The sequence below is a fragment of the Pholcus phalangioides genome, unplaced genomic scaffold (genome assembly GCF_987345545.1).
Source record: "Pholcus phalangioides strain wild (caught in Gottingen) unplaced genomic scaffold, Ppha-v1.0 ptg000021l_1, whole genome shotgun sequence".
Lineage (NCBI taxonomy): Eukaryota > Metazoa > Arthropoda > Arachnida > Araneae > Pholcidae > Pholcus > Pholcus phalangioides.
This window is the reverse complement of record NW_028301614.1, coordinates 8,501,889-8,521,607: the sequence shown is the minus strand read 5'-3', so window position 1 is coordinate 8,521,607 and position 19,719 is coordinate 8,501,889. Positions and strand designations below refer to the sequence as shown.

The 19,719-nt window shown below is 41.3% G+C and overlaps 1 protein-coding gene across 1 annotated transcript; it reads right to left on the bottom strand.

The window, feature by feature from the left end:
- Positions 1-840: 840 nt before the first annotated feature.
- On the bottom strand, positions 841-8,954 carry LOC149070568 (transcription factor EC-like). Its single transcript, XM_089249081.1, has 6 exons — positions 8,342-8,954; positions 4,231-4,309; positions 3,977-4,115; positions 2,711-2,786; positions 2,265-2,430; positions 841-2,030 (listed from the first exon to the last, which is right to left on the bottom strand). The coding sequence occupies exons 2-6, from the start codon at positions 4,291-4,293 to the stop codon at positions 1,722-1,724; spliced, it is 753 nt and encodes a 250-aa protein (XP_089105207.1). The 5' UTR covers positions 4,294-4,309; positions 8,342-8,954; the 3' UTR covers positions 841-1,721.
- Positions 8,955-19,719: the final 10,765 nt, after the last annotated feature.

The window sequence follows — 19,719 nt, the reverse complement described above, 5'->3', positions numbered from 1 at the left end:
TATTACAGATTTTTTTAAAATTTCCTTTTAGTCTATAGAGTATCCTTATACAGAGATTTTGTTTACTAGTTCTAAAAAACACTCATTCAAATTATAATTGAATTTGAGTTCACCATTGTTTACATACCATTTACATCTCGCCTTATGCTGACAGTACTTCACACACACGTTTGCTTGGTATTTGAAACATAAATATTATTTTACAAAATGGTGACATGAACCAAAATGGATCAGTAATGAGTAAGGGAAAGAAAATACGGTAAAACCTCTTTTGCGGACACCAGTGGGACAAAAATATTCATCCGTAAAAAACAGGTTTGAAATGCATACTTTTATTATGCAGGGGGAAATTATTTGGCCAATAAAGAGGTGTCCATTAAGAGGAATTTTACTGTGTTATGTACATTCACTTCAACTATTTCCTTAGTATTACGCCTCTGCAAAGTAGCAACTGCTTACAATGATAACAGTGAAAGTGAATTTTTGAACCTTATTTATGGTGAGATGTAGATTATACATATGTAAACAATAGTGAACTCAAAATCAATTATAATTTGAATGTGCAGTTTTTATTTTTAGACCTGAAATGAAATCTCGTAAGGATACGCTGTGGGTTGTCATATTTAAAAAACTAGTCCTACACTTTGCTGTGATCTGGTAATCGTAAAAGTTATACAGCTTTCATATTTTGAAATCATAACTCCCATCAACATATGTAAAAGGTGTTAACAGGGGTTGAAAGTTAGTGGTATACATATAACCGTCAGATCTGAAATTTAATGTTTATGGATGTGAAGTTTCTCTGTCATACGTTTGAGTATGAAAGTATTCAAGAACACAAAAAATATTAAAAGTATTTATTTTCAAATAATGAAACATACACAATACAGTGGTTCTCGTAAATATGGAATTTGTTGATATTCAACCACACTCACTCCTTATGATGGACTTACAAACAATGCCATTGTAAAAGAATTTTGATAACTGAAAAGGCGGATTTTAATTTCCAAGTATTTTTATTGACATCCTGCGGCAGAGATCAAAGGGGATAAAATCTCTGTTGTCCAGATATATTTGAAATCTGTCAGTTGCATTGCTCTCTTTGTTGAGGATGTGGATAAAACTTGGAAGTTGAAATTTCTTTGAAACAGGGTTTTTCATCTAGGAATCTGTACATAGGCTGTGATAGCAAACACATTCATTGATGACAGTTACGTGTCTTCAAAAAATTCATAGCATTTTCTCTTTGCACCATACAGTAGAACTTCTCGATAACTGTCACTGTTGGTACCGAAGATTTTTGCCCGCTAACGCAGTGTCCATTAATGGATGGTAAAATACATTGAGACCCATCGATGTAGGTGTCTGCTAATGGGAAATTCCATTGTATGATATGTAAGGAAAAGTTCTTTAAAAGACATATATGAATATTATAAACAGAGTAGTATTTTTTTTTTATGCTTCATTTTCAAATTGGGGTTTTGTTTTTATTCCAAATAATCCTGATTCAGGAGAACTAAAACAATAAACATTTTTATCACGTTTAAGAAAAACATTGTGTATATTTACACCTCAGGTTGATTAATTGATCGACATATATTTATTGGTGCACGAAAACTTCGCGGGCCAGTTCAGTAGTGTGACTGAAACATCATAGATAACCTTTATTCTTGTTCAACAAAGTGATTTATCAAAATGGCACATTTATTAATATTGTTTGGTCAAGATAGCAGTAGATCATGTGAAAACAAAGATTCCTCTTCCATAGGATCTGGTGAATAGAGCATTGGGTCCTTGGTTTTTTCAGGTTCAAAGTTAGGTTGTAATACGACATTTGATGGAGATGAAGCTACACTGCTAGATCTTGCAGTTGTGGTAGTGATATCAGTTGCGCTGCTGTTTGGGCTGCTTGGTGGAGTCGCTATGTCACGTTGCTCTACAAATATTTGTTCATCCCAGTAATGTTCGGTGACAGTTTCAGAACTTGGTTTCACGGGAATGCTGTGTTCTGCAAGTTCTCTTTCCAACTCCTAGAATCAAAACCAATAAAAAATTAAATTATGGTTATGCCATCGTGCAATATTATAGCTACGCAACTAAACAGTGAGCACATGCTAATTGCAAACTGACAAGATTTCGGCTATTATAGTGCAAGTTAACGTATTATAGAAGAAAATCGTTTGTTGCCGAAAAGGTATGGTGAAGTAATTCTTTCCGCGCGAGGAGAAAGCATTGAAATTTTATTATAACACGTTATGGCTTACCTGAACTCTGAGGCTTAAATTCCTGTTTCGTGCTTCCAGCTCTCTTTGTTTCAGCCTGATGTCGGGGATCTTTTGCAGATCACGTTTCAGAAGCCGTAGATAAGCGACCGAAGCACGAAGGATAGTGCCCTTGTTTCTACGCAGATTCCTCACTAGCTCATAGTACCTTATGAAAATGAAGAAAATTTCGCATGTAACAAACATGAATCAGTTTTCGTTACAAAAAAAATATTTTTTGTTTTTACGATCGTTATTACTGAAGCTTTGCAAATTGATGTCGACGATACGGGTATTTGAGAAGAAAACAAATTTTTTCGTAAAAAGAGGTGCTCTAATATTTTACACAAGTTGAATTTAAATTAGTATAAAAAGAACACATTATTTTTCTTTAAAAATAACAATTTCGCAACATTTTCAAATAGAGCTCATAAATAAGCGTCACTTACTGTTCGTCAACCTTAGGCAGTAGCGTACCCAGTTCTTTGATTCTATCATTGATATTATACCTCCGTCTTCTTTCAACTAGAATTTGAACAGGGAATGAACTAAGCTTAACAAATAGATAAGAAAAATAGTTTTTTATCCATATAATTTGAGTTCAGTGGATGATAATGTTTGTCAAAAATTTAATTTCAACGAACAGGAAAGAAAATCATTTATTGTTAATTGTTCATTAAAATACAGGTTACCTTATCTGATATTGACAAAGAATTATCATTCGCACACACAGATCCCCAGATATATAATTTTACCTCTCTTCTTGAAGATCAATTGATAGAAATGAGCACTGATTATTAATGGTATCAACCTGTAAATCATACTGGAAAAGGGGTTGATGATTCACCCAAAAGCCAGGAATGAAAAATAATTTGTTCGCAATTTAAGAATATTCCGGGTTGATGGAACCGTTGGGATCGACCGAAACGTTTTTCGTCAGTATTTTTACATGAGTTCTGTGAAGACTAGGAATAAAAAGCTGTACAGATGTCTGAAGCTAGACTTGATACTCCCTGAGCATTGTGGGAGCCACAAATCAATCAACCCTAGCATAAGATCAAAAGGTGCTTGGTTGAATGCGTGCATATGTTATTTAAATTATGAGGAAGGGGGCATTTTCCTGCAAATGCCCCAATTTGCATGAAGAGCAATCATTACTAAGTATTTTGGAAAAGATGGCTCAAGCATTGCTTTTGGTGCTTTCAACATCAGCGAAGCTTCCAACAAATTGAATTTCATAGAGTGATGCTTTATTTAGGTAGATACTGTAGCTAAAAAGAATGTCATCTAGTGACAGGGCCATCTTAACAGCATCGTTTTCACACCCCCCCCCCCCCGGCTAAGCATTGGGGGCCCCCTTTTAAATCGGACCACAGTGATGATTATTGCTATGCAAGAACATCAGAAGTCCTTCGTATACCAAGACGCACTTGAGCCGTCCGGCTGAGCAATTGTGTTAGGAGTGCCGGTATGGTGATTCAAGGTTGTTGCGGGAGGGGGTCCAGTCCACCCTCCGAAATGTTATGAGAAGGCTGGTTTTTTTTATAGAATAACATACATGGTTAAGTTTATTGGTCTGTCACTTTCGCCGCCTTCCCCCCCCCCCCACGAACCATCAGTTCCCCTCCGAAAGAAGTTTCTGGAATCGGCCCCGCGGTTGTCCATCTATCCGTTTCCTCAAATACATTGTATATGAAATCTCACCGTGTACTTACTGAGATTATGATTGTCTTTTTTCTGACGATCCTTCGCTAAGGCTCTGAGAGTGTCTTCAGGACAGATTTGTTCCGTTTTGACAATGACATCTTGGAAATTCAGAACTTCCGTACCAGCTTCGATTGGCAAAGCTGCTATCTAAATATTTCCAAAGAAAATAGTCAGGACACATCCTCGATACAACGCACAAAACCAAAAATTCAGAAGTTCTTCGGGAGGGGGGGGGGGGGGTGGTCCGAAATTCTACTCTTACCGACAAATAATCGTGACTTTCGATCGTTGGCGTATACAGTTGAAACCCTTCGCCGTCAGCCATTTTGCATATGTGCAATCTGTAATAAATCATGCATATACATAAAATTACATAAAATGTCTTGGTTGTTGACACTTTTTACAAAGCTGCTCGTGCAAAAAACACGAGATCTTTACTGGGCAAATTTTGATTACTGAATGAATTTAGTGGGTGCTTGGGAACTCACTGCATACATATCAAATCAATATAATAACTCTTCTTTGAAGGGGAAGGGTGGTAGTCCCTCGTAGTGGGTGCACCAGCTTACATTTTTGCCTGTGGGTTTTGGAAAAATGCCTGCCCTTCGAAGGATTCATTGAGCTATTCAGCACAAATAACGCATCAAGGTTCTACATAAAATTTACTAAAAATAATTTTAATAAAAATCTTATTCTATCAAGTATCATGAATGTGCGTTTACGCACTTTTATGAAACATAAAAATTGATAAATTAGTATTTTTCTGTATCCGAAAACAAAATGTATTTATTGAAAATCCAGGAATCGCTCTCCACATTTCTTAGTTTTTGAAATCGTGATTCTCCGCGTTTTTGTTACCTACACACGCGTAGCATACAGATAAGTTCTTCCTACCTTTTATTTATACGTTGCTGCGAAATTTTCTAGGGAAGTAACGGCCCTTTCACGTTTGTGATCAGAGGCATAGTACGCAGGAGAGAACAGGGAGGGAGGGAGCATGTCCTCTTCAGGACGATCAAAAGTTAAAAATATTTTCAAATATTTTAGTAAAAAATTAAAATATCGAAAGACCACACCTTTACACTGTATGTTATCAATGTCTGTTAATTTAAAATGCTTTTTGAAGGTTAGTAGCTCAAAATTTCACTGGGAGAAATTCCTCGTGATCCCTCCAAATCCAATGTGCTCCACTAAAGGTCGATCTCATGTACGCCAATGATCGTGACCAGGGTGCAGGGTATTTAGGTGTGCTAGGCTTTCTCATGGTGCAACCTGGTAACGCAAATTCTACCACAAGTCATTGTACCGCTTGATAAATGTTTGGCGCAGCATAATGATGATCCTTGCACCAATATAAAACAAACTAATCCAATCTGAAGGTGCATATGCACCCACGAATGGTTGGTGGCACATATGTACAAATACAAGGCTACAACAGGCAAAATGCCCAACGAGGTGGCTGAGAAAAAGATGTCCATAAAAATATTGATGTCACATGTTTCAAAAATACAGCAACCCAATTAAAAGTGCAATTAACAAAAATTATAAACAATATATCGCAGTAAATTCGTCCGAAAAATATAATATTTCTTTTTGGTGAAGTGCTGTTGTGTGTGTGTGCGTGCGTGCGTGCGCGCGCACTCTCCAAAAAACCCCTCTACCGTCTTTGCTATTGTGATTCGACAATACATTCTATGACCAAAAATGCTGTTTTAAGAGTGTTATATCACCTCTTATTTGTCCCATGAATTTTAGAATCACCCTGTATTACATGTAACAAACATCAATGTGTGAACTGGAACCTCTTCTGCCTTCTATCAAATAAAATTGTTAAAATTCTTCGATTAAAATCAGCAATTGGATTTTGATTACTGCATTGCACGAAAAAAAACAATACAATATAATATTACATTTAAATTAGTATTTTATAAACAATAATCTTTGTTAAATGATCAAGTTTGCTTCGAAATTTTAACAGTTGATGTCATAATACTGTACTGTATAATTATTTCTGGCAGGAGCCCTGCCAGATCCATCCTCTTTGTGGGGGCCATGTAGGAACCTCAGGTGAATAGGGATTTCCACGATGAGATCTGGAAAGGATTTATGGCAATAAATATGTAAATTAAGAAGTAGTGCCTAAGCCCTTTTTCATTTTGCCCTGGGACTATGATGTTGTTTTGACGGCAGTAAGGAACCTACTTTTTTTGTATAGATATTCGAAAATTTTTTTGAATTCTGTAGAACAGCCTCATTATCATCAAAGGTTCCGCGATAAACTTTACGTCGGAAACCCCTGATATAGACAACAGATATAGGTATACAGAAATGGGCAGTCAGAACATTCAGAATCAAACATCACCACACTAGAGGTTTTTCTAGCATAATGTTATCTGAGAGAGGTATTTGTTGGAAGATGAACAAGGAATCCAAACTTGTGCTGGGGGATTCGACTACTACTTTACCCCAAACCAACTCCGGCCATATATCGCCGTATGGCAATTTGTAGCCAATTGAGTGGGGAGGGAAATGAAGGTGCCACCTATCGGTGGTTCCCTCAGGCTCGCTCGGATCCGAACCCGTGGACCTTGACGGTAACTTTCAGTGGAGACGTGCACATAGGCGGGGAAGTCTGGAGGGGCACGGTCATTATTGCTGGGGGCAAGATGATGATGATGATGTCAATTCATATATGCATATATACATTAGATCAGTCGACTCCACCTTTGACGCTGGGGGGCAATGCCCCACACGCCCCCCCCCCGTACTGGAGAAAGGAAAGTCAATTGAAAAAAAATATGTATATTTATAAAGACTACAAAGGTCCTTTAAAAAGAGAAGGAACCTAATTTTTTTCACAAGCCAGCTTCTCTAGAGATAGGTGGAACTTTTTGGAAGTGATGATATAGGATGTGTGTGTTGAGATGAATTAAACATTGAATAGCAAAGAGTTGGAAAGCATTTCAACACTGAAAAGTGTTGTATTTTCAAATGCGCTTATTTATCCACTCACACTTTTCCTTCAAATTATTTTTATGTGTAAAAATTTACGAGAATGAAAACATCGTCATAATATATCAGTCACACAAAATGCCGCCAATGTAATTATGCCACCCTAAGCGGCCGCCTCGTCGCCACATGCCTGGCACTGGCCCTGCAATTGCAATATAAAAACATGGGAAAACTAAAACAATACCATAAACGAGTGAGAGAAATATCTCTCAATCCTATACTGATGTCATCTGCTATAACAAAGTAGTAGGACCGTAACGTCACACAGCGCCTCCGAGACCACGCCCACTGAGACAAGGCGGCAAGCGCAACATCAAACAGATGAAACAGCCATTACTATATAGCCTTGGGCTACATCACTTTAGAGATTTATCAATAACGTGTGAAATGTATAGGCCTATTCAGAGGCACCTTAACGGGTGGAACAATGAGGACTCCCAAATTATTGAAGATTTTTATCGATTCTGAAATTATTTCTTTCATTAATTCCGAATTTTATTAAATTCTTAAATTGTTTTCATTAATTTTTTGAATTTTCTCCGATACTCAAATTTCATTAATACATTTTTTAAATTTCATTAATTCTGAATTTTCTTCAATTCTCAAATTATAGTTTTTTTTTCCCCTCATCTGTTTTGAAATAATCCTTGCAATAATAATTCCGAATTTTCATTCATTCCTGAATCAAAAGTTTTCCAAGAGTAAAAATATTTGATAAAATAACTTTCCTTCATCAATAACAAATTTTCATCAATCTTGAATTATCCCTAGTTTTTGTTCAAAGGCATGCTCAAAACTTTTCTTATGGCACTTTTCAACATTCTCTGTATCTTTAGATGCGAGACGGTTATAAGTCTCTTAGATGCAGTCCCATACTCAGTGCCGTCTTAACGCATGGACCCATCCGGGGGCCTCAAGAGAAGAGGGGGTGCTCACAAAAATGGCAACTGCTTGGAATTTCCTAGAATACGCCAGGTAGTGCCACAGAAAAATCATTTGGCCTTGGGGCGGGGGGGAGCACAATGTTCTTAAGACGGCCCTGACCCTTCCATTTGTTTTAATTGAGGCACCACAAAAAATTTTCAATCTCTTGACCTTCGAACTGATGAAGATGGCGGCTCAGCGTATATTACGCCGAATACAACGTGGAATAGATGCACTAGTATGTATATCCATTCCCAACACGTTTTACCGCCGAGAAAAAAAAAACGCACATGTCAAATAAAGGCTCGAATATCTCACCAGCATTGGCAGAAACATACGCCATTGAACTGATACCGTGCACTGGAATGACGGAACTAGCCCCGAAGATAATAATGATTCATTTTCAAAGCCATTATGAAAAACGAAACGTTACTCACCAACAAGTAGATATTTTTCCTTGAAGATCGGATTTCAAGACTCACATAAATTTGTTGCTTTCAGAAAAACCCCTCCAGTGAGTTAAATTTTTCTCCGAAAAACCTACATATCTTCAGTAGCCGAAACTGGTGACATCATATTCAATTATGGCTCTATTTGCAAAAATCCATAATGTCGTGTAGATCGGAGTATATCCTTGCGAAATACTTATAATTTTTGACTCTCCGAAACGTCAGTCCATTTGAAGAAGGCGTTTTTTTTTTTATATTTTTCTTTCTTGTTACAACTTCCACCAGCGCCGAAAAGGAAATAAAAGCGCAAACTCTGACCCTCCAGTGTTGATGATAACAAGTGCAGAGAAGTTATTATCCGTTCTCTTCTCTGTATGGTGGTTGCTGGTTGGTTGTTATCAGCGTCGGATATCTCCACAAAAACTCCCTCTCCTTTCCTTTTAAATTAATTTTTTTTTCTTTTCGGACCAGTCAGTCAGATAATAATAATTATACAATATATATCAAGATTTTTCAGTTTTTGTGGAAATAGTTTGGAGATTCTCGCGGTAGTTGGAACAGACGTAATGCGGTGTTTTTTGCTTTTTTTTTTCTAAACTGTGTAATACTGTTATCATTTTCGAGTTTTATTCTCCAACTTGCATTGTTTCTGCCTCTTCTTATCGCGAGGAGAAATTTTCTGATAACAACTTATATTTTTGTGTAGTTTTTCTTTCCCTCAGTGAATCGTTACTGATTTTCTGTACGTTCAAATTAATGAATATCTTTAAATTTGGATCTATAGGGAGGTTTGATATACAGTGTGAGCTGGGCAACTCTTTAATCAACTGCAATCAGGGCCGCCTTTATCAGACGCGGGTTCAGTGCGAAAGAAGTTTTGGGGCTCCGTGGCCCCGATTTTACATATTTGGGGGAAGGGGGAGGGCGGAGAATCCTGCATCCTCCACAGAGAGATTCCTGCATTATGGCTGAATATACACGAATGCTGAAAAATATGTATTCATCAATGAAAACTCACAATTAACGATAGAAACAATCTCAAAATTGATGGAAATTTAGGATTATGAACATTGAAGGACCGCACACACCCCGCTTCCCATCTCAGAGAGATATCGAAGCTTTCCCGAGGGATGGATGTATCCGGAAATTTATTAATTTATGTGAAAATAACAATGATATACATATATACAGTAAATAATCTGGAATAAATAATCGTACAAATTGTGATCATATAGCATCATCCACAGATAATCAGTCCGTAATCGTAATAGTCCTTATATAAATAATCAAAGAATAATTTTTGTCTTGTATGTGATAGAATATGGAAGTGAGTTTATCCAATCTAGAATATACCAATCTCATCAATCAAGCTGTAATAAGATATAAATTGACGTCTATATGACCGGCATCTCCATTTCATTCACACCCGCCGGAAAAGAATGAAACAGTTGACACTTGTCTTCTTGGGCGTAAATTGTATCGATTATTAGGTGTCGGTGAAACAACCGATGCATGTCTTCTTGGCCGTAAATTATACTTCTTAATAGGTAACCGTGTTACCTCTCTTGTTGGCTCGTAAGACGGGTCCTCCGAGCGCGAATGCCGTCCCCTTGATCCCGCAGCTCGTGTCTTATTGTGGAGTAGATGTAGGTTACGGTCCAGGAATCGAATCAACCTCTGCAAACGTTGAAAGTTCAGAGGGCTGTCTAGAATTCTTATCTTCCAAGCCAGCATTCTGGACTCTGGCAGTTGGCCAAAGTGGAAGTCTCTCATCTGGGGACACGTGGTTATATAGTGCCATAGGGAACCATTTGAACCGCAGATGCATACGCTGTTACTAGAACGTTTAAAACGCAGAAGATACACCGGAAAAGGGCCATGCTCGGTGATAGCGATTGTTTTCTCTCTAGGCCATACATTCAAACGCCCATGAACTCGTCGTTGTATCTTGTATGCGTCCTTTGCTGCACATGTATTCCAATTGGTTTGCCACTCCTGCAACACATCCTCTTTAAGCACCCGATGGACGAAACTCCTTGGCCAAAGGTGGTCGTCTTGAGACGGAAGTTTTGTGGCGTCCTTGGCAAGTTTGTCGGCTATTTCACTACCAAAGATGCCTGCGTGGGCTTTAACCCAGGCCAATCGGATTCTCGTGTTGGCGCATAAAATTCGGCGAATCTCCCGTACATTATGATGCACAGAACGTGGGTTTTTGATTGATAACAGGCCCGAAGCGCTGTCTGAGAGGATCAGCACTGGTTTCGATAAGGCGTGTGCCCTTGAAACGGCATTCAGAATCGCATATATTTCAGCTTGAAAAACACTGTTTTCCTTTGCGAGCCGCCTGCTCCATTGTTCCTCGATGGATCCATCTTCTTTTATAACTACATAAGCGCACCCTGTACCGTCAGAAGACTTCGAGCCATCTGTATAGATCTTTACTGTTCCAGGAGCCAGCTTAATGCATTCAGCACCAGACAGCACGATCTGATTTGCGTCAATGTCCACGCTGAGCCATAGCTTGTGTTGCTTTTCAAAAGCCTGCGCTTGCAGTGATCGAGTACTAATAACAACGTCTTCATCCAAATGAAGAATGCTGGTCTTGCGGGCTTCATATTCAATATAACTGCTCAGCCGCGGATTCCCTGTGGCGACATATAATATTTCATTTGCAGTGGTGGAGTAGGCCCCGGATACATACAACAGGAACGGGCGCTGGGCTATGTCCAGAATTCTCCTTTGTGTTTGCGTAGGATACCGAAACCAAGAGGCGCATCCAAAGGAAAGCTGGCGCTGCACAACTGATCTGTATAAAACATTCCTAAAATTCTGTTGGAGCCCCCATTCTGGTCCGGCTACTCTACGAAGGAGTTAGAGGGTACAGTGTACCTTGTCTACTTGCTTAGCGATATGTGTCATAAAACTGAGCTTGTCATCTATGTACACCCCTAGATATTTAATTACTTTGGAAGGCCAAATCCGTAGTCCATTGATCACGATCCTCGGCTTCTGCTTCTTGGGATGAAGCCAAAGAAACGTGGTTTTCTCCACTTCCATCTGCAGCTTTTTATTACTCAACCATTTCGACAGAGACATGAATGCATTTTGCGCTGTCAGAGTTATGTCATCGTGGTCGTCCCCTGATATTACAAATATGAGATCATCTGCGAATGCTTGTATGTAGACATGAGGACCCCAGTTAAGTTTTAACAGCGTATCAAGCACCAGCGTCCACAGTAAAGGACCACTGCAGGATCCTTGTGGGCATCCTTGACGCTGCTCTTTTGTTGCTACACCTCCATCAGTAGTCATTGTTATGTAACGGTCTCGCAACATATTCTCCACGATACTTACCAAAGACCACGGAAGTGGCGTTCGATGTAACTGGTTTATAATGAGTTCGTGGCGTAGGGAGTCGAAAGCACCACGTATGTCCACCGACACGACAGCTGTTTTAAGATCATGGGCGTGTTTGTGTCTGATGACACGAAGAAGAGCCTCAATGGCCTTTTCCGCTGAGCTTCCAGCGCGGAAACCAAACTGGAAAGGACTTGACCAATTAGCCTGTTCTAAATAATACACAATACGCTGCACCAGAACCTTTTCAAAAACTTTTCCTATTGTGGATAGAAGACATATTGGACGATATGATCGCAAGGACTCTGGATCACGATTCTTTTTCAGAAAAAGAAGAATCTTCCCTTTTTTGAAATGGTGAGAAACACCGATATGTCTAGCAGTTTATTGAAAACGAAGGTAAAGACTTCAGCATATTCTTCAAAAAGTTTCTTCAGAATTGGGATGTTGATATTGTCACAGCCTGGTGCGCTTCTGTTCTTGAGGTTATTCACTATGTGAGCTATCCAGGGGCGTAGCCAGAAATTTCGTTCGGGGGGGGGGGACCAAAGTGATAGAACAATGGATTTGGGCATCTTTTTCCCTTTTTTCGGTCATTTTCTCACATTTCGGGGGGGGGGGGACCAGACCCCCAAGGCCCCCCCCCCGCTACGCCCTTGGAGCTATCTCTGACGTCGTAATTGGTAAATCATGTTCGAAACGTCGTTTCATCTCTGTACTAGAGCAATTCGTTCTACTGTATCCGGATATATAAGATTCAGCTGGTATTCTGCTGCCTCAAGAATGGTTGAGTTGAACATACCATTGAAACTCATTCTCACTTGAGGCGGTATACGTTTGCATTTAAATACTGAACGATATGCTCCACCGTAAGGACTGCTTTCCTCGTCACAAAACTTCGTCCAACTGGTGATTTTAGCCCTCTCAACAAAACGCTTGTATACCGCCCTTGCTTTCTTGTATTGCGCTCTAGCTATATTTCGGTCCTGTTTGGCCTTTATAAATCTCCGTTCCAGTGCCCGAACCTTTTTTATTTCAAAGGATTATGAACAGAAATAATTCCACCGAATTTGATAAAAATATTTCAAAAATCCATGAAAATTCCAGAATTAAATCATTTGAAGCTCACACACACCTTATACTACGATAAAAGTGCATTTGATATACGTATATTTTCAGTTCTATACTGTAGGGCCTGGTGCGACCGTACCTGTCGCACACCCCTAACTGCGGCTCTGCCTGTAATTATCCTTATCGCCAGCGGTGGCTATAGACGGCAGAAAGAAGCTTATTTTCTATGGGGCGGCAAATTTGAGGAGTGAGAGGTCAAAAAAATTAGTTGAATGAGAGAAGGACAGCAAAATTTTTATGTGCCACAGGTGATCAAACCCTAAATCCTCCTCTGCCTAGAGAGCAAGAAACTATGTCGGAGAGTGACTAAAAGGGTGTGCAAGTATGTGAATGACCAAAACAATGTGCAACGATATGAGGGACCTATGATGCAAAGATTGAGTTAAAGTGGAACCAGGTTGATGAACGACCGAAAGAGTGACCAAGATCCAGTGGCATCAGAAAAGATTCGAACTTTTGAGTGCTCGTCTTGAACATTATGTAGTATATTTTGATTTTCAATAAATTCTGGCAGTGCTCTTATTTGTCATAAATTTCCGTGAGTGTTGAGCACCTACCTTGCCGGCTACGATACTATTGCCTAGAGTGTGCGCAAGCAATTGAGGGATCAAAACAGTTTTCTAGCATATGAGCGACAAAAAAAAAAGTTCAAGCATGTGAGTGACCAAAAGCGTGACCTGGAGAGCAAGGGACCAAGTCAGTGAGCGATTAAAAGAGTGACCAAGAAAGTGTACAAACATATGAGTGACCAAAAGCATGTGAGTGACCAAAAGCGTGACCTGGAGAGAAAGGGACCAAGTCAGTGAACGATTAAAAGAGTGACCAAGAAAGTGTACAAACATATGAGTGACGAAAAGAGTGGCCCGGAGCATGTGCAAGCATATGAGCGACAAAGAGTGTGCAAGCATGTGGGTAACCAAAAAAGTGCACATGTACGCATGTGAATGATCAATATAAACCTAGAGCGTGTGTTATCAAAAGAGTGACAGAGTGCGACCAGACCAGGAAGTGACCTAAAGAGTGACCCTAGAGAGTGTATGAGTACAGGGATATACCTAAAGAGTGTTAAGAAGATACCAACGAATAAGGCAAGTACACGAAAATAAAAAGTCCTAATGCATTTCAACGCCAATGGGTGTCGTCTTCAGAGGAAAATTTTTAACCACTAGTCACGCTGACCGAGTTTCCCACTTGGGTTGAATACCAAATCTTAACGCTCGCTCGGTTGCTCGGCGGAAGAAGTACGTCTGTTCACTTCAAACGTCGTGGTCAGAATGAAGCTATGAGTCTGCTGTGAGCATTCATTCTGGCGACTATACCCTTATTCTAGTGGCTATAATATAACACCGGATATGACGTCATACTTTCCTTTCGAATTTTTCTCGAAAACTACGGGTCGCACAGGTACAGTTCTCTGGGCATTTTTTAAGTATTCCACGCGAGGAATATGGCTGTACAGAGTTTGGGCGGTCTTGACACCCTGTATGCAGGGTGCATAGCAAATAGGGGGCATTTTACTGGAGAACCGTTGACACTAGAGGTATACATCCGACAAAAAAATTATTACTTTATGCAGTTCCCTTGCGATCCCGAAACCCAATTGTAAAGTTGCTGCACTGTCTCTCCTGATGCCAGCAAAAAAAAATTTCACGTTTCCAAGTACAATATTCACTGAGATATTCGAATTCAAAAAACGGGCGAAAGTTGGAAGGGGGAATGCTCTAAATGCGGAAAAACCGTTTTACCCGCATTTAACGCTGATAAATGCGGTTCCCCTGCTACGGCCTTGGCTTTTAGCATACATCCAGACAGGAGCTATGTGAAGCAATGAAGAACGTATGATCACTTTATATAAAATGAGTTTGTTGTTGTAGTATAGAAAGGGCCGCATTACGCCTGGGGGGGGGCCCTGTTTGCCCTTTTTTAATAACTTCGGAACAGTGATGGGCGAACGAAAGACGTTTATCGAAAATTACACCAATCAGATGGATGAATAATGATTCCTTGAACATTTATAAATGCATTTGGGGGAAAGCTCATGTTTCCAGCAGTGCCGTCTTAACGCATGGGCCTACCTTGGGGGGCCTCAAGAGTAGAGGGGCCTCATAAAAATGAAATCTGATTCAAATTTACTTGAATTAACCAGGTAGGGCCTCATAAAAACAACTTGGCCCGGGGGCCCATGATGCTCTTAAGACGGCCCTGGTTTCCAGTTGCCCACATGAAAACAGTTTTTCTAGCACCTCTTAAATATTTGATAAGACTTTCTTTGCCTTTTTATCTGCACAAATTATGGCAATCTTGCATTGTGGAAATTATGCGCATAATATTATGAATATAGAACTGAAAAACAAACAAACAAATGATATAAAATTGAAATTGTAGAGATTTATTTTCGATTTGAATTTCCCGCTCTTTATTCGTTTTAAATCGCGAATATGATACTAGTGCTGTCATCTACTGAGTTTGTTGAAAAACAATAGATGAGAAAGTTGGTTGACTTTAAGTGCTTGCTTGATGGCAATAGAGGGCGCAGCTCAAAATCGATCATCAACTTTGTTTTTCAAGTAGCAGCACTATTGATTGTGATTCGCTGAAAATATTTCGGGAAATCAATTTTTAATGACATACTCTCATTTCTGAATAAATATGCCGGTTTTCCCAGTGTCATCCTAAAGGGATGGAGGGATGGGACCACTCAGTTACGTCCCAGGGCCTTCTTAAGAGCATCACGGGCCCCCCAGGCCAAGTGAATTTTTTTGAGGCCCGACCTGGCGAATTCTTGAAAAATTAAACTAATTCTCATTTTTCTTATGCCCCTCTCTTCTCTTGAGGGTCCCTCGGGCCGTACCACGACCACCTAGATAATAAGGTTATATAGGAGGTCGTGGCCGTACCCGGGTGGGCTCCCACATGCTGGAGCAGGAACCTCTAGGCTGAATGAATGAACGACAGAACTTTGCCACTGGACTTATCCCGTTCCCGAGATCTCTTCCAGCTTAGCTTCGTGGTGGAGTCGGAACTTCTAGGCTACTTTACCGCACACCAACTCCGGTCATACATCGTCATACAGCAATTTCCCACAGGAGGAGTTGGGTGGGAAATGAAGGCTCCATCCATCGGTGGTCGCCCCAGGCTCAGTAGGTAAAGAACCCCCGCCAGGGGGGAGGGGGCGCCAGTTTTCAAAAGGAAAACAAATAAACTATATTTAATCTGCGTAAAGTTATGGCTACTTGCGCTACTCGCTACGCAGATGGCGAAAAAATGGATGAAGGGGGTACGGACCGCTACCGCAGCGGATTCCGGGACCCCAATTGAAACGTTATTTCAATGTCAATTCAATGTCAGGCAAGGGCGTAGCGTGGGGGGGGGGGGGACTTGGGAGTCTGCCCCCCCCCCCGAAATGTGAGAAAATGACCGAAAAAAGGGAAAAAGATGGCCAAATCCATTGTTCTGTCAGTTTGGTCGTTCCACCCCCCCCGAACGAAATTTCTGGCTACGCCCCTGATGTCAGGTAATAAAGAACTTGCTTCTAACGGGAGCTTCTAGGCTGGGATCTTACGTGGGCCCCACGGTCACACTTTTCACGGGCCCTTTTATAATTAATTTATAGCGCAAAAAAGTAAAAAATTAGAATAGTCCCGGGCCTCAGGGCTAGAGCTCTATACCACGCTTTAGCTAGTACATATACTAAAATTGAAACGATACAGAGGGCTAGAGCCCTGTCAGCCCATGACCTCCTAAATTACACAGGTTATCTAGGTGGTCGTGGTCAGCCCCGCCGTTGTGGGGGCCATGCTGGGATCTTTTGCAGGCCCTTCAAACTAGACTTTCTCGGGCCCCTTTATGATGAATTTATACCGCGAAAGAACAAAAATAATGAGAGTCGTTCCGAACCCCAGGGCTGAAGCCCTGTCAGACCCACCCTTGTGGTGGCCATGCCCTCTAGGGCAGTAGTGAGGTCTGGAAACAACTCAGTAGAGTTTTTGAGTTTTCGAGAATCAGTGCTTGAGTATTTGAATGACGGCGGATATTTTCGGCCAGTTAGAGGGGGGGGGGATGCCCAGAAGAAATTGCAGGGACCCTGTAATGCTGCTAGATGGCTTTAAAGAGAAGAGACCGATTAAGTTCAGTTGAGGCCCTGGGGCACAGAAGAAAATATCGGATCCTTAAATTAGAAAAAAAATTGTAAAATTGGGGTTTTGCCTTGGCCCCAGGATGATTCTCACCATTTTTTTCAAACTAGATAAATTCACTGGGGGACCCGTTAAAAGTCTGGCCTGGGGGGCGCTAATTATCTCAGCCGAGGTTCTGCTGCAGTATGACAAGGGGGGGGGGTGTATATAGCCCTCAAGATATATAGACAATAGGAAATAACTAGAACAAGATTGAATGTCGACAAATCAAATAACTTCTTACGTAGTCAAGAATAACGCGCCGATTGAGGCCCTTGCCGCGAGGCGTTCCATGTTTTCCTTGATGAGGAGCGATGTTCTCGTCTTGCAACATATTGTTCTCTCATATCCACAATAGAAGTTCTTGGGGGGTGGGGATGGTAGGAGTGGTCGGGGGTCTCCCTTCGCGAGGCGTGTTGAGGCGCGCCGGGCCTTGTCACGGGTGTCGGAACGGAGGGGGAATCGCACTCGCGGTGCTGTCCGGGGTTTGGGTGTGGTTGTGCTGCTTGGGGGTTGGCGGGGTGTTGGTCCGAACCGGGTGTGCTTTCCCGGCCGGCTTGCCGGTTTGAGTTTTCTCCGGCCCGCCCACGATCTCACGATCAATGAGCTTGTATCGCAAAGCGACAGAGCCTGGGCGTTCTCGGTTCTAAACTAAACTAAACTATATAGACAATAGCACCCACAATTCTACTATACACTTGACGGCAATATTCGTGAAGTACAGTACCACCTTAACGCATGTTCCTACTCAGTGACGGGGTTTCGAGTGCATGGGAGGTCTCATTATAAAAAAGATCTGGTACTACCATACTCAAGAGTAGGTATCTAAATTCATAGGCAAGTATTTTCAGCCAGCTCAGGGCCAAATAATTTACCTGTATATCTTCAAAATTTTTTATCCCAAGTAAAATTTTGGAATCCCCCCCCCGCCCATTGACTGCTTTGCCCGGAGTCTCCTTCAGAACAACATCGATATGCAATCATTTAACTTCCGGGTGCTGTCCAGTTTACACACTTAGACAGCCTCCTCTGTCTTCACAATATCGCCGGACTTATGACAAAGCCAGGGGTTTTTAATTCTTTTTTTGTTCCAAGCCATTCAGGCTCCCCCCCCCCCCACTCCCGTAGCCGGGTCCATTTGGCTGAACACAGACTGTTACACTTCCGGCACAACTCAATCGGTAGCAGAGGCGCCAATATGAAGAAAACATTTGGAGGGCTGACAGTTGCTGGTCATCCCGTATATACGGGATTTAAGTACGTTCACAGGAGAAGGGAGGATACATCGCATTTCCTCCCCCCCCCTCAAATTATTGGGGGGGGGGGGTGGCTCGGCCACTTACAAAATTTATTGGGAAGGGGACGAAATGGCTTCAGCCCCTAGGTTCGGGTGCCCTTGATTGGTAGTAAATTACCCAAAGCGATAGACCGGAGTTGCGCTTGGCTTGATAGAAAGCCGGATCCACGGCCGCAAGTAGGAGGGATGGAGGTTTGGTCAAAGCCTAAAACTACTATTTTGTATTATTATACTATTAGTAGTATGGTTCAAATAGGAGGCTTTGGTTTGGTGCCCCGGACGCCGAACCAGAGGCATGCTTTCCCAACCAGGAGCAGCTCCCCCGTTAGGATCTTTCACGGGCCTCTTTATAATGAATTTGTAACGTGAAAAAACAAAAAATGATGAGAATCGTCCCGGGTCCCATGGCTAGAGCTTTGTTAGCCCCGTCCCCCGATCCTGTAGGGGGACATGACCAGAGGATGTGTAAATTTCACCCTTCAGCCTCTCCTTCAACATTACGAAGGAGCAACAAAATACGTTCTAGCCCCGGCTATTACGTCCTAGATACGTATCTCTAGGAAGTAATGCCCAGGCTCATCAAGCATCTAGTTGCGGACCTGGCCAGGAGCCTAGGATGGGAACTTTAACACGCCCTCTCTAGAGCGAATATATAGAGTGTGGAAAAAAAAAGTGTGAGTGATCATCCTAGGTGAAAGCGTTAGAGCTGTCAGAACTTGTCAGCTCTGCCCTTGCGGGACCATGGATTCATTTGTGCCAACACGATAAGAGGTCCCTGACAGATGCCTGCTCTTTTTACAAATTAGGTCGCGAACACCTTCACCGAATAATATTCAGTATAAAATTCAAAAACAAAGGCAATTATTGCTTTCTCATCCAAGCTCATGGACCTTCCGAACCATAGGCGGAGATAGACTTGGAAGTCTGGGAGGGGGGGGGGCACGATGATGATGATGTCAATTCATATATGCATATATACATTAGGTCAGTCAACTCCACCTTTGACGCTGGGCCCCCCCACGCCCCCCTCCGTATCTCCGCTCATGTTCCGAACCCCCACAAAAAGTCCGTAGGCTCCCTGGTTTATAGGAACCACGCACTGGACTTGACAAGCACAAAGTGCCTCCTATAGGCATAGGCTGTCTTGGGGAGCCCCCCCAAACTTAAAGGAACGTAAAACGGAGAAAAATTTGCAAAAGTTTAATGAAAAAATTAAAAATATAAAATTTTCCAGAGATGTGTTATTATAGATCGCTAATTTATTCATGATTATGATAATTATAATCATGTGGTAATTTTTCATAACTTCACCGATTGTTTAATTTCTCAATCAAGAATTTATCTTTGAATTACCCATTTCGATTTCTCCCCCAATGTCTTCACATGTTCAAGTCTCTGTAATTTTT

Bases quoted from the DNA above. Each gene is read 5' to 3' on its own strand.
- LOC149070568 (XM_089249081.1), bottom strand. From the start codon at position 4,293: ATGGCTGACGGCGAAGGGTTTCAACTGTATACGCCAACGATCGAAAGT. The intron at 2,787-3,976 runs GTAAGTACACGG...TTCAAATTCTAG, and splicing joins AAAAGACAATCATAATCTCA to TTGAAAGAAGACGGAGGTAT. The intron at 2,431-2,710 runs GTAAGTGACGCT...CATTTTCATAAG, and splicing joins CTGCCTAAGGTTGACGAACA to GTACTATGAGCTAGTGAGGA.